General features: G+C 29.3%; 1 protein-coding gene across 1 annotated transcript in view; it reads right to left on the reverse strand.

Moving 5' to 3' along the window:
• The window catches only part of LOC107436528 (TBC1 domain family member 2B), a 52,153-nt gene extending 36,527 nt beyond the window's left edge, over positions 1 to 15,626 (reverse strand). The window contains exons 1-7 of the mRNA XM_043043125.3: positions 14,931 to 15,626; positions 12,550 to 12,700; positions 10,527 to 10,758; positions 7,846 to 8,072; positions 4,706 to 4,833; positions 3,327 to 3,461; positions 1,207 to 1,429 (exon numbers count right to left, since the gene is read on the reverse strand). Of these exons, the coding sequence (XP_042899059.2) occupies positions 1,207 to 1,429; positions 3,327 to 3,461; positions 4,706 to 4,833; positions 7,846 to 8,072; positions 10,527 to 10,758; positions 12,550 to 12,700; positions 14,931 to 15,376 (1,542 nt within the window). The 5' untranslated portion in view covers positions 15,377 to 15,626. The remainder of the gene's footprint in view (positions 1 to 1,206; positions 1,430 to 3,326; positions 3,462 to 4,705; positions 4,834 to 7,845; positions 8,073 to 10,526; positions 10,759 to 12,549; positions 12,701 to 14,930) is intronic.
• Positions 15,627 to 16,016: the final 390 nt, after the last annotated feature.

Below are 16,016 nucleotides of genomic sequence, written 5' to 3' on the forward strand. Positions count from 1 at the left end.
CCTTCAATTTATTAATTTATTTTTACAGCAAATAAGATAATATTAACAGCTAACCTTATACATCTTTTTACATCAATCACTGAATAATAAAATACTAATGTTTTTATTTTTTCTATACATATCTCTACTTATTTTTCACTTCATTATTAATTTTTTGTCCTATCTCAAAAAAAATTTTTGTTTATAAAAATTATAATAATCTCAATTTAACTTTGGCCAGCATTTCAAAGCGTTAGGAAAAAATAAAAAGAAGAAAATTTCGATACAACAATAGTACAAATTTTGTTTAAGCAAGCGTTGAAGTTCCATCTGATTCTTTCATTAATGAGCTATATCATTACTTGGATTATTTCACAAAAATTATAAAAATTACCAATATTTACATTAAAATGTAATTTTTATTTTTATTTAACAGAATTTTCTTTTATATTTTTAAGGAAAAACAGAAATTTTAACATTAAAAAACAAATGGAAAAGAGATATTAATTTATGAAACTTAATCTACTAATTTTCTCTCGAGACTGATTTCAGTCCACAGGACTGAAGAGTCGTATCCATGTAAACCAGTAGCTTTTTTCTACAGCCATTCATTTCTTGATTTTTCATTTCAACATTACTTTTATCCTAGCTCTATAAATTTATTTTCTTTAAAAAAATTGCAATTTAACTTTGGATAGCATTCCAAAACATGGCGGGAAAGAAACCAGATCAAAAAATCAGGTCAAATTTGTATTTAAAAATAATACAAATTTTGTTTACACAAACGAATGAAGTTCAGTCAATCCGATTCTTTTATTGAGGTGCTGCATTAACACTTGATCATTTAGCAATAAATATAAAAAAGAACGTTTTCATTAAAATTTATTTATTTTTTATTACTTATTTTCTTAACTGAAAATATTTGTCGAATTTTAAAGGAAGTAAAAGAAAATTTAATTTAAAAAACTATTGAGAAAGATATACTAATTGATGGAATTAAGCCAACTGATTTTTTTTTTTCAAGACTGCTATCAGTCCCCATGACTGAAGAGTGGCATCCATGTAAATAGCATTTCCCAATCTCGAACGTTGGCGACTTCATTTTATTTAATAAAAATTCTGAAAATATATCCTACAAGTGGTCATTGTAAAACACCCTTTTGTACATATAAAAACTATATTCGGCCAGTAGGAGATTTAAGAAAACTAAGAAGAAGAATATTTTACTCTAAGGTCATCAATATCCATTGTTTCCTTTGGTTCTACTACAGTGCCCTCTGGTGACAGTAAAATGCTGCCGCTGCTCATTCTTCTCAGCTCATCTTGCTTATCAGTTTCTAATTCAAACACTTCATTTGTCAGTGTCATAATAGTATTGTCTTTTTGAATCATCATTTCTTGAAATAATTCGTTATTTGAAAGTAAATCTTTAACATCCCTCTGTAATGATCTGTAAAGCAATTTTGAGGGTATTCATTTAAAAAAATCAATTTATTCAAAAAGTTATAAACAAAAACAAAACACTTCTGAAAAGACATTCTAAGGATGTTGGACTGCGGCAGCTGTAGAGTAAATTTTTCACCCAAAAATACTTTCAAATTTAACAAATATTGAACTTTTATTTATTTTATTTTTCTATTTTATGGTTTTAAAATTTTTTCATGCATGAAATTATTAATATTAATTAAAATATTATATTATTATTAATAAAAATATATTATATTATTATTAATAAAAATATATTATATTATTATTAATAAAAATATATTATATTATTATTAATAAAAATATATTATATTATTATTAATAAAAATATATTAAATATTATTAATAAAAATATTATTATTTTAAATGACTTAGTCTTAGTTGGTTTTAATATTTTTTTTCATAAAATTAAGTTATATTTTTTTTATCAATACTAATACACATAGTAAATACTCATATAGCCAAAATTTTAATGATTTGTTTTAATGTTGATTAGAAAACAGAAGTAATACAAATTTTATGATTTTTCTAATTAATTATATATAACATTATTTTTTATTATGTGATTAATTATTTTTTATTAATATAGAAATAACGAAAACGAAGGAAATAAATATATGATCACTGAAGCCGATGTCATCAGGGGTTACCAAGCTCGGAAGCCATAAAACAAAATCTTTTCTATTAAGAGAGAGGCCAAATTAAATGCCAAAATTAACTCTCTCAGTACCCAGAAGGTTTTGTAGAAGTCCTGGAAAAAATACATGAAATACGTAAAACCAATATAGAAAAGAAATTCAAGCAAAATCTTGAGAAAATAAAAACTCACATTAAACCGGTCAAACAGCGATTTCACAAACAAACTAAATGCAAAGGAAAAACTTAAAACTAAAGAAAAGAACTCCCTCTATTAAAATGTGCAGAATGAAAAAAAAGAAAGAAGAGAAGTAAAATAAAAGATAACGTAACAAATTAATATAATGCCTAGCTGGGGCTGCTCAGTTAAGACTTGCATTGCGCTCTGTTAAAAGAAATAAAAAACTAGTATTCTTCAATCATTTTCTTAATCAAAAAATTTATATTACAAAAGTTAAAAGGAAAATCATTATTACTCAAATTATTCAAAAAATTATTCACAGCCTCCTGAAAACTTTCAACATTATTGCAAATATTTTTCATCCTAACCAATTGTGAAAAAACTAAATTAATTTAGTCAAAAAACTAATAATAACTTCAGAGGCCTGTACCCCCTGAAGACGTCGGCTTCGGTGGTCATATTTTTATTTCCTTCATTTTTTTTATTGCCATATTTATTCCTTCTTTTGAAAATTCTGCTGCTTTTAAGTGCGTTTCTTTCAAAGATAGTTTTGTCAATTTAGAATTAAATATTTTGTATTCTTTTGCTACTTTTATTATTTTTTATTAATTTATTATAAGGAGGTGGAACACTGAGGATATTTTACATCAGCACTGTGGTCAGTGCAAGGCAGGTGTAGAATTCGTATTGACCAGCCATCACCGGGATTCGAAAATCGGTCACCTCAACGCTCTATCCTCTGAGTCACCATGGCTTCAACATCATATATATATATTTAACTGTCATTGAACAGCCAACTGAATTTTCAGTTTACAGCTACCAATGTTCAACTCCATAGCCTTGTAATTTTGAACCCAATCCAGAAGACAAGGGAACTTCTGGATCAAGTATTGAGAGAAATTTGTCTTCATGGGGGACTTTTTGATGGAACTAACCACCATTTGAGCTACATGGAAAGGAAAACAACAAAAACTTACTTTGAGATTTTGATAAGCCTGTTAAGTAAAGTAATATGTGTCACTAGAATAATCAAAAGTATACTTACATAACTTGCCTTTGTAGTTCTTCAACTCTCTGTTGCTGTTCTTGCAGATCATGTTTAAGATTGACTATTTGGCTGTCTTTATCACTTATCATATCAACCGGCAACTCACTGTTTTTCAGTTGGTATATTTGAATTCTAAAATAAATTCAGAAAATTTATGAATAGAAAACACAAAATTTGCCAAAATTCACATTTTTTGAATTTTGGTAAAAAAGTGAAATTGAGGTAAAAAAAAAGTCATACAGCTGACAATATTTCAGTTTTATGATCCAATACAGAGAATATTTCTATTCTAACATTTTCTTGCAATGCTGCCGATGGTAAATGCCACATAACCAAAGTTAACATCTAAGCAATCACACTATTTTTAAAAATAATGTATTGTACTTAGAAGATTAAATGTGTAATGTCCTTAAACAAAAATTATAATTTTTTGTCACTGTTGTTAAGCAGAAGTTGCAAATTTCCAATTAAGTAAAAATTTTAATCCTAAGATTTTGCATCTAAACAATTGGTATTTATTTTCAATAAAGTAATAAATAAGCCAAGCATTTATCTGAAAGAGGAATCACAAAAACATTGCAAAAATTTTTGTGACAAAGACAATAGGTGTTCAATAAAGATGGGTTAATGCTCACTTTTGAAGGTGGCAGATAGACACTCCAAAAGTATGCCTCTTCCCCCCCCCTTTCCAGTTAACAGTTATAAAACATGGTCTGAGTGAGGATTTTGTTACAAATTCAGATATTTGGAACACCATGAAATGGGGGTGTGTGATAAATTCCATTTTAAAAATTAGATTTTTTGGCAACCTAAATCCATGACATTACATATTTTTTTATATAAAATAGTTAAAATCATGACATTTCATAAAAATTTTGTTCAACACCGAAATTCATGACTTTCCATGATTTCTCATGACTTTCCAGCTGCGTAGATATCCTGGATAATTTACGGAATAGTTTATCTTCTTATATTTGTAGTTCCTTACCGTTAATATCTGCGAAAATTGCTAATTTTTAAAAAATGTATTTTAATTTTGAAAAGAAAAAAATAATTCGGCATTAATTACGAAGATCCATCTAAACAATAACTTGATTCGGTCTAATGATGGATACATAGCCTTTGTGCTGAGAACAGCAGCGGTCTAATGGGAATAATTTTAGTAACATAGAGGCCAATTATTTAAAAATCAGGTAACTTAGAGGTTATTCACCCTGTATATTGCTCCTATTACAGTATTATAACAAAAACAAAATAAATTTTTAAAAAAAGTTGAACATAAACTTCATAAGTTTGAAATTTTTGTATTTCTGCAATATTTGCTAATTTTTTTTAAAATCTACTTTGATTAGATGGTCAAAGGAAAAAAAACTTACAATGATTCTTTCTCTTTTGAGGCAATATCTAATTGCCTCTGCAACAGAGATCGAACTTCTTTGCTAGCTGTCAATTCATCCTGGAGGTTAGACAGTTCTTCTTCAAGCGACTCTACCTGCTGGACAGACTGAAAACAAATTTATATTAGTTAGTACAAATTGGAAGCAACAAAAGCTTCTTCAGTTTTTTTTGTAAAAAACAAAATTCATACATTTGAAATAAAGTAAAAAATTCAAAATGCCATAATCAAAAAAGTCTTAAAATGAATCCCATATCAAAAGAAAAAAAAATTAAACATCTTCAAACAAATATGTACAGTAGGGAACCGATTATCCGGAACGGTCGGGACGATCGCTATTCCGGATAACTGATTTTTCCGGTTTTCTGAATCGCTACAAAAAGCCGTTTTTTTAATTGTTAAACCCAACTAAAAAAAAAAATAGGAAATAATCTTAAAAATATGAAAAAACGATGAAGTAATGATTATTTCCAAAATGATGGTAAGGTAAACATCTTTAAAAAAAGAAAGAAAAATCGTAAAATCTTATGAGGAAAAAAAATTTTTTTTTTAAAAATGGCGAGAAAATTTATCAAATTTCGTTCCGGTTTTTCGGTTTTCTGATTTCCGGATAACGGGTTCTGTACTGTATAATAATTTAAGTGTAAAAGCTAAAGGGTAATTTTCCGAGATAAGTTTGGTAAAAAAAAAAAAAAGCTGAAAGTGGAAATGTAAAATGTTATGAACACATTTTTGAAAAATTGGTAAAAAATACCTGAAATTTGTGCAAGAAAAAAGTGTATGTAATAAAAATATTATCAAGAATATATCAGCAGAATATTATCAAAGTTTTAATAAAATATATCCATGAGCGGTTTTTTTTAAGTTGTGAGAATATAAATCTCAGTGTGTGTATTTAAATTGCGTTAATACGAATCCTGATGTGAGGTTTTTAAATTACGAGAATATGAATGGGCGATGTGCAATTTTCTCAAGAGAACAGAACACAATGTGTAATTTTTAAACAGTGTGAATAAGTATTGCAATGTGTACTTTTAAATGGCGTGAATTTGAATTGCAAAGTGCGAAAGACGAGCAATTACTTTAAAAAATAGTGTGTACACGAATCTCGATGTGAGATTTTTAAATCAAGCGAATATGTATCGGAATTTTAAATCTAGTGAATACGAATCGCAATGTGTACTTTTAAATTATGTGAATACGAATGCCGATGTGTTGCGTAAATAATTTTAAAACGCGTTTACATAGAAGAAAAAGGAGCCTGACTTTAGTAGATTTATAAAATTCCTAGCATTTTCACTGTCTTTTTAGATTTTCTTCTTCTGTGGCCATCCAGGAGTTAACACAAATCAAATTTTTAGACTAAATCTTGAATTTTCCCTTATCAAAATACTGATAGAGTAATTAAATATAAACAATTACACATAAAAGCATATGATGATCATAGAACTTATAATTAACAGATCTCTTTTGAATTAAAAATAATAATAAGTAAACTGAACCGAACACAAGACAATTATATTAGAACGTGACAAGAACAAATATTTATGTAAATTTGAAAAAATGCCTGTAGTAATCATTGGTAGATGGAGTAAAACCTAAGCAACTACACACAAATTTATTAAAACTTATCACAAATGGTCGAGTAAATGATCTAATGATTTTTTTAGAAAAAAATAAGATAAAAAATCATTGTCGAAACAGAGGCAAATTAACAAAATACGACAATAATGTAACCACTGGAGCCATAGTGGCTTAGAGGATAGAGCGATTGCCTTCCAATGAGGTGACCCGGGTTCGAATACCAGCTATGGAAGGTCAACACGAATATGAATCAATACGGATACAAATCATGGGTTAGAGTCCCCTTGCCGTTAGGCTAACCGTGGGAGGTTTCCCTCTCCGTGTAACACAAATGTGGGTTAGTTCCATCAAAAAGTCATCCACGAAGATAAATTTCTCTCAATACTTGATCCAGGAGTTCCCTTGTCTTCTAGATTGGGTTCAAAAGACAAGGCTACGGGGTTGAAAATTAGTAGTCGTAAATCCAAAAATAGGGTCGGCTGCTCAATGATGTTTATAAAATTAAATTTATCTAACCACTGTAAAACAGTGACAAAATCTGATGACATTTTACCACTGGAAAACAGTGGTAAAATTTTATTAGTGTTACTAATTAAATTTTATGATAATTTAACAAAATCTAGTTAAACAAAATGAAAACATTTTTAAACTCAGATACTCATACCTGGCAACATTGAACAAATAAAATAGTGGAGATTTTACTAGCAAAATTTTCTAGGTTACGAGTAACGTTTTGATACATCATGATGATGATCATTTGATTGTCAAAAAGAGAAATTCAAAATTGGAAATAATATAAGCACTTACATTCAGGAAAGTAAAAAATATGTATATAAATCCTAATCTAAAGAAGATTTTTGCAACGATTATTTGTAATTACTTAAAATATTTTATTTTATAACAGTCGCTGAACAGCCGACTCTTTTTACGACTACTGATATTCAACTCTGCAGCTTTGTAATTTTGAACCTAATCCAGAAGACAAGTGAACTTCTGTATCAATTATTGGGAGAGATGTGCCTTCGTGAGGAACTTTTTGGTGGAACTAACTAGCATTTGCTAACAAGGAGCAGAAAACCAGGAAGATCTTCTTGACAGCAAGGGGACTCTTACCCCGGATCTGTCTACCATTAAGGATACTTTACGTCAGCACTGTGGTCGGTGCGAACCGAGTGAGGAATTCGTATTGACTAACCATCTCATGGATTCGAACCCGGTTCGCCTCATTGGAAGGGAAATATTCGCTCTATCCCCTGAGCCACCACTCAACTTACTGCAGTGCTCTCATTAGCAACAGCTGTTGCAGAATAAGAGAAGTACGTTTGCCACTAGTGGATATTTTATCGCCAATTTTTTTTAGGTACTTCAACAAATACAGAGAAATTTGAGAATATACTGGTAAACAGGAGATAGTCGTAAAATACAGGAGTCCTCTTAAAAAAAAACAGAAGACTTGGCAGGAATGGATACTTACAGAATGTTACGCATGGGTTCTTAACAAAATATTGATGAAGATTGCGGAAATGGTTTTCATACCTTACGGCAGGACGAGCAATATGCTTTCTCTGCAGCGTTCATGTCATCAATTTCACCTTCAGTACGTGATTTGCGAAATGAGTTTGAAAGTTTCAGCTTGAAAGTGGACGATAGACTTGGAGATTTTGTAGATTTGTGACTAGACTCTCCATCAAAACTTTCCCTCTTTGAGCTGGGTGTAAAGTGATTGTCTTGATGATTATTCTCTCTAAGAGATGTTAATGAACCTTAAAAAAAATAGAAATTTAAATTAAAAGAGTAATGATGCTGTGATTAGGGCCCTAAAAACTGGGCCGATATATTTCTAAAGTTCTGTGACAAAGATTCAGCAATTTTTTAAAATTATGCAGACAGGTTAGAGATAATCTAGGAAAAAAAATTAAAAAAAATAATAATTTGGAAAAAATAATATTTTCCATTATCTTTCCTTGCACAATTTTTGTAATATAGTAAAGATCTTAACTTAAGCTATTATGTTTTATATGAATATTAGGTAAGTTAGATTTTTAAAAAAATCTATAATAATTAAAACAAGGAGGAAAAAAAGAACTTTTATTTTTATAACCTACAAAACTAAAAAAAAAAAAAAAAAAAAAAAAAAAAAATCAATTTGGAAAGAAAAAAAAAACAGTTTTTATTTCTTTTCCTTGTATGACTTTGTAATAATTAACTTAAGCTATGATGTGTTATATGAATATTAGGAAATTAATATAAACTAAAATTCTATAATATTTAAAACAAGAAAAAAAATACATTTTAATTTAGTTTTTTGACTGTTTAAGTTGTTTTCTAGCTTATCCACAACAATTGTAGGATAATTTTAAAAATATTTCTGCACAATCTATGGAGCTCTAAGGATACTGAGCCTACTACATTATAATAAGCACATTCAGTACTGTTTGTCTACGATAGGTACTCTGCCAGACATTCGTCTGGAGCTGTGGCGGTGACTATGGTAACGAGGTATGATTATTTCAAGTAGGGATACGGGGTCCCTCTTTAGGACTGGTTTCGACAAAAGAAAAGGAGACCTCTTCATCGAAGTCACCCTCCCTAAAATGCTCTCTTCTTGTTTCCATAGCACCAGTCTTAGTGGCAGTCAGAGTACCTCTCTTAGACAAACAGTAAGAAATTCTGTTTACAAGTACAGAAAATTAACATAGTTCTTTACAACTTTTAAAAATCACAATCTAACAGTAATAACAAAATATATTAACAACTTTTAACGTAACTTTAAAATATTTTAGGGAACGTTTAAATCTCATGCAGTCTGTCCCCTGCATTAAAGTAGTAAAATATAACAATCTTATATTCTATACTCTTTACGATTATCCTTATTTGAAAATCTCTTCAATTATAGCAACCATTACAGAGGGCACAATGTTATGTTGGCACCTTTTAAAAAACCCTGCATTGATCCATTTATTCCAATATAGTTACTGAAATTTATTTTAATTTTTTTTACTTATTCCCATAAAAATCAGCTTGATACAAAACGTCAAACATTTTTTTCACTTTAAAAACAAAATGCTTTTACTGACATTACATCATTTGATCCAGTAAAAATGTCTAAGGAATTATTTAAGGCATTCTTTTGATTTACACCAAATTTAAAATTAAAGTGAGTAACATAACCTACGAGATTTTTGTGGTTATTACGAGATTGTTAGGTGGATGAGTTAATTTCTTATTTATGAGAGGATATTTATTGTATTTTTGTATTTTCTCCATATAATATAAGTATCAAAAATTTTTTCACTTTATGAACAAAATTCTTTTACTGACAATAAGTCATTTGATTTAAATATTTGAAATGAATTATTTAAAACATTCTTTTCAAAGGAATTATTTAAAGCATTCTTTTCATGTAGACCAAATTTGAAATTAAATTGAGTAACATAACCTACTAGATTTTTGTCCCAGGTGAATGAGTCGATTTCTTATTTATGAGAAAATAGTTATTGTATTTTTGTACTTTCACCAAATAGCAACCTCACCTTTTTGCTTGAACGAAAGGAGTTGTTAGATCAAAGGTCGACTTTATCATATAACAAAAATGTGAGTTTCTATTAATAATCAAAATTAGTGTATTGAATTTTAATATAAAGCTAATATACATAAAGGTTAGCAAGAGAAATTTATATAGACTTTTATGCTTAGAGGGTTATGCTCAGTTTTTCTAAAAACAATTTCGTTATTTTTTGGATCAATATTCATACCTGCTAACATTGGAGAAATAAAATAACGGAGATTTTACATGCAAAATTTTTTGGGCTATGAGTAAAGTTTTGATACATCATGCATAATCACGTAAGTCAAAATTGGAAATAATATAAGCACTTACAATCAGCCACGTAAAAAATATGTATATTAATCTTAATCTAAGAATAATTTTTAAACCTTTATTTATAATTACTTAATTTATTATCACTCAACATACTCCAGTACTGGCAATAGCTCCATCTGTTGAGAAATAAGAAAAGTATTTTTGCCATCAACAGATTTTTTATCGACTAATTTTTAAAAAAAAATTCCAACAAATACGGAGAAAATAGAGAATATATGCGTAAACAGGAGATAGTTGTAAAATACAGGAGTCTTGGTTAAAAAATATGAGACTTGGCAGGTATGAATATAACGATAAAAATAGAATATGAATATTCGTGAACTATACAACTCACCATCTTGAGATGATTTGTCCTGTTTTGAAAACTGAGCAGATTGTTTTATTTGATTGTAAAACACGTTCAACTTCTGTTGAGCAGAGACAAGAGGACGGTCTTTGTTGTGAGCTGATTCATCTCCGATGCAGTCAGTTGGGCAACATACGGGTGACATTAAAGACCCTTCACTTCCTTCGTCCAAACAGAGTGGATTTAGGGAGTCCTTAGCAAGTAATCCACTTTGTGGACGCTAAAAAATGAAATTATAATGAAAAGAAAATTATAATATCTTTACAATCTTTCTTTTTGAACAAAATTGGGCAGTAATATAAAATGAAATTTCAATTTAAGTGAGAAACAAATATGAGTATAGTGTATTTTTCAAAATAATTCTTAAGACTATTTAATTATTAGGTAATAATGACAGAAAATATTTCCACCAAAGCAGAAATTAAGGTCAAATTTACTGCAAGACCTGGTAGCAAAATTTAGGCAATCATACCTGCCAACATTGGAGAGATAAAATAACAGAGAATTTACTAGCCATATTTTTTAGGCTACAAGTAAAGTTTTCTTGTAGCTATCATGCATAATCATGTAAGTCAAAAATAGAAATTCAAAATTGGAAATATAAGAACTTACATCTAGCGAAGTAAAAAATATGCATATAAATTTAATCTAAAGAAGATTTTTTTAAACCATTATTTATAATTACTTAAACTATAAACACACATCATCTGCAGTAATGGAATCTATTGAGAAATAAGAGAAGTATTTTTGCCATCAGCGGATATTTTATCACCAAAAAAATTGTTTTTTTTTTTTAAATTTCTTCAACAAATACAGAGAAATTTTAAAATATACAGGTAAACAGGAGATAGTAATAAAACAAGGGAGTCTCCGTTAAAAAACAAGAGACTTGGCAGGTATGCGGAATGATTCTACAGCACAATAATCTAAAACCTTCCTTATAAATTTAAATTTGTCAGTGACCAAAAAGATTGTTATTGAATAAATTCAGCTTAATCAAACATACTGTAAAAAAATTCACAAAGATAAGATCTTTAAAAATTATACATAAAGGCCTTGTTGTATGCATTTAAGTTGAATTTTTTAAAAAAAATGGAATAAATCTCTATACAGTTAAGCCTGTAATCAAGTAATAGAAAAAAGTCTACTTTTCTTTTGCGATGTTCTGTCAATTTAGCTTTTCAATATTTATTAGAAACAAGTTTAGAAATATTTTAAAAGTCTAGTCTAGGCAATTCTTTATTTGCTTTTAAAAACAAAGAGATGGTGTAATAATTTGCAGCACCTGCCGTCTTTCTGGAACATTTCTGCTACCAGACTGCAGGGTACCAATGTTTTTTCTTCTCTCTCTCTCTCTCTCTCTCTTTTCGAATGCAGAAAATAATCAGAATATCTTAATTATTTTTGCTATCACTAATTATAACTTATGAAAATTAAACCTGGCCATGGTCTACTATGTTATACAAAGACAGATTAACAAGGTAAAAAATAAAAGAAAAGAAAAAGGATTCCACAAAAAAAATTTTTCAGATTTGTGAAAGATGGTAATGTTTGAAGAATTTGAACAAATTTAGAAATAGAGTGGCTGTATAAAGATATTATAAATATCATTAAGGCTAAAAGTCTATGTGGTTGGGTCATTTGACATGTCTAGACAGAAGTAAGTAAGTTATTTGATGTTTAAGCAAACAAATTTCATGGCAATAATATAAGTTTCTTAAATTTTAAAACAGAGGTTTATTAGAACAATATTATAAATATTGAAGGTAAGAAGCATTTATGAAAATAATTAATTAAAATATTAATTAAGTTTTACAACTATATTTTTATTTTGTTCTTTGCTTCAAAATTCTTTTTACAAAATTATTAAGACAAATTGACAATTTTACAGTTTTTTGTTGATTTCGTCTTGTAACTTTAAAAAAGTTAATAAAGGTTTTAAAAATTCGTATGAAAAAAGTGAGAGTTGTACAATCTTTGTCCAAATTAGAAACAGCTCAAATATACTTACAGCTCTTAAGTCAGTGACATTCGTTGATTTTTCACTGATATGTTTTGTTCGTAACAAACTATTTGTTCTTCTATGTTTTTGAAGTTCTTGCAACCAGTAAAGAGCTACTTGCCGATTGCTAGCTTCCAAGAAATAATTTCTTCCAGGCACACTAAAATATAAATTAAATAATGACTTTTTTTAAAACAAATCATACAGGAAGGATTATAATATGATACGCTGACACAGATAAATTACTTCCTTAACAATGTTACACACAACACAATCGAGAACACGTAAATTCTCTTTGAATATTTGTTCTTTTTGTTTTTAAATGAGCCTTTAAACCTAGATAACAAACACTTCGTGAAATTTATTCTATAGTTTTGCTAGTTTTTTTATCCTACAATTTTGCTAGTTTTTTTATCCTACAGTTTTGCTAGTTTTTTTATCCTACAGTTTTGCTAGCAAAGCTGCCAACATGGATAGGAAAAAATCTACTAGAGTGGATTCTACGAAATAGTATAAATTTCATGATAATTGTTGCAGAATGTACTAAATATTTAACACAAAGAGAATTTTAGAGATTTTTTTAGTCATCAAAATAGAAAAACTGCAATTTTTTCCAAGTAAGAATGTTATGATGTACTACTTGATGTCATACTTGAAATGTTATGCATTATGTTTACTCATAATTTTGAATATTAATAGCCATTTAATTCATCAAAGATAGTTAAAATACTTCTTAAAATTATTTATAAAGAGCGTTCTGAACATTTCAGACCAAAAAAAGTTTTGACCTGATTTCTATAAACGAGGTTCGCTTCATTATATATTAGTAATACTTAGATAAATATTCAAGCAAGCAATTATCTGCACAAAAATTCTACAATAAGAATAGGGATTTTTTCAATTTTAGAGAAGTTTCTAAAATGTACAAAAATTAAGAGAATTTTAATTTAACCAGTAGATCAGGAGAAACTGGCAAAATCCAGTAGAGTTGGTAGCTATGTTTAAGGAACAATTTCACCCTGACATTTAACGTTACCTAGTGGGCACCTGTGTACTTAGGTGGGTAACAATACCCACATCACATTGCCATAGAGACTCAAAGGTTGGTTTGGTCACATTCAGACATCAGAGAACAACACATAGCGAGAAATATTCATGCCTTGAACGAGATTTGAACATGCAACCATTCGCTTTGCAGTCAGGCACGCTGACCGCTACGCCACCTGGTAGGCAAACTCCATTTATAGATTCCCTGTATTTCATATCTTTTATTAAAAATAATTTTGTTCTTATATTCCAGTTATCACACAGTAATCAGATTCAGAATGTGTAATAATTGCGGCCAATTGGAAAGTAGTACTACTAACAGATACATCATGAAAAAGCCAGGCAAAATCGTTCTGTTTTGCTCTTTATTCAGACATTCTGAAGAGGAATTGATAGCAGGAAAATCTTTTATGTAAATGAATGTCATCCAAAAAGGAAAATGTAGCATCTGGATACTTTCAACCTACGACAATATACAGACTGCAGGGAAATTCGTGGATTTCCATAAGGAGTATATATCCATTAACTTTAGAAAAACAATCTTTCAATAAGAATATTGGCTTCTCATGGCTCTTTGTGAAGGAACGATTTCTAAGCCTTAAAATTGATAAAAGCTATGAAATAATGTAGGAAGAATTGTGAGACCATCTATATTACATCCCTTTCACCAAAAAAAAAAAAAAAATTTTTTTAACCTATTTGAGAAAATTTTAAAATTAAATTTAGAGCATAAGAAAAAAAAATTATGATCTATTTAACCAAATTGATTTTAAAAAATAAATGCAAAGAAATATGTTAGTATAAATAAACAATATATATGTGTGAAAAAAAAATATGGTCTGATTTATAAAACTAAAAAATTTCTCTTAGAAAAACAGAATAATTTTTTGAAAAATAACTTACCACTTACAGCAATAACTTTTATATCCTCATTTGCAATACGAATGAAAAAAAAAAGAGGTTACAGTTTACAAGAAACAATATTCTTTTCTTTTTGGTTTTCAGGGATTAAAAAATTGGCAACCTAGAAATGCTTTTTACTTATATCTTGCTTTAATAACAGGTAGTTTTAATATTTTTTATTAGCACATAAACCATTTAATAACATAGACTTAATATAACTTTTAGTTTTTACTTAAAAATTACTTTTATAAATAGATTCACATTCAAATCTCACTTTTTGATATGCATCTAAAGTACTATAAATGAAAATTTAAAATTCACAATAACATGTTTAGTTCGTCAAGGAAATCTATTTGTTAAGAATAAGTACCATAGGTTAAAATTTGAATCGGAATAAAACATAATAAACATAACATAATTGGTAACATGACATGACATACCTTATTGTAAAATGACCAGTTCTTTCTTTATTGTTGATGTTAATGGTAAAGGTGGCTTGCGAAATATCAATTTCCCCAAGAGGTACGGATTCTTGCGGCGATCGGTAATAATAAAGTTTGCAGTTATCTTCGTTAAAAACGAACCAACGTTTTTTAAAAGTGTTTAATATCGCCCGATTCCCCAGTTTATTTAAATAACCACAGAGTCTTGCGTACTGTTTTGAATCAGTTAGCTCTTCAGATGCGCTTGAAGTTTTTTCTTCAAATTTCACTGAAGTCTTGGACTTCCGACGATCAACATCAGCTGGAAATTCGGGTTCAAGTTCATCATCAGGTAATTTAGACACACGACGTTCAACATCAGGTGGGAAAAATTCAGATTTACGTTCATCAACAGGTGACAAATCAATCAAATTGCCGACCAGCTGTTCGTCAGTCGCAGACATCTTCTACGTTCAGTTTCGTTATTTATACGTCATTACGTACCCGCATAAAGTCCACCAAATTCATAAACAACACTGTAAAAAGGGATTTGATCATTAACAACAAGGAAATATGTTAAAATTTAATGAATATGTGAAATCAAGTGTGGTTTTTCGAGCACAATGAGTCTACCTATTCAATTTGTTTACATCTTTTAAAATACACGCGATTTTAAACAACACCCTTTTTTTTTCTTTTCACGGTTTACAGTGAAACATCAGCTGATAAATGTAAACAAAGGCAGAAAAAGAAAAGGGTCCTCCCTAGCCGAGTGGTTTCACCCGCTATATGCTTTGTAGCTTGAAGGTAGAAGATTCGAATCTCAACGTTACTCTGGATTCATCTTCGTGCTGCCCTGCTCTGAATTGTACTATCTGTCTTTGTACTAGACAAAGGCTTCTTACTTGTAATTGAACAAGCAGTTGTAGTTGCAATTTTATTTACGTCGCACTAAAGCTGCACAATGGGCTATTAGATACGGTCTGGGAAACGTCCCTGAGGATGATACGAAGACATGCCATCACAATTTTGATCCTCTGTGGAGGGGATGGCACTCTCGTTTCGGTAGCCCGACGACCTGCGCTCGAAGTCGAGCACTTTACG

The sequence above is a fragment of the Parasteatoda tepidariorum genome, chromosome 6 (genome assembly GCF_982258835.1).
Source record: "Parasteatoda tepidariorum strain Cologne lab strain chromosome 6, Ptep-v5.0, whole genome shotgun sequence".
NCBI classification, from domain to species: Eukaryota; Metazoa; Arthropoda; class Arachnida; order Araneae; family Theridiidae; genus Parasteatoda; species Parasteatoda tepidariorum.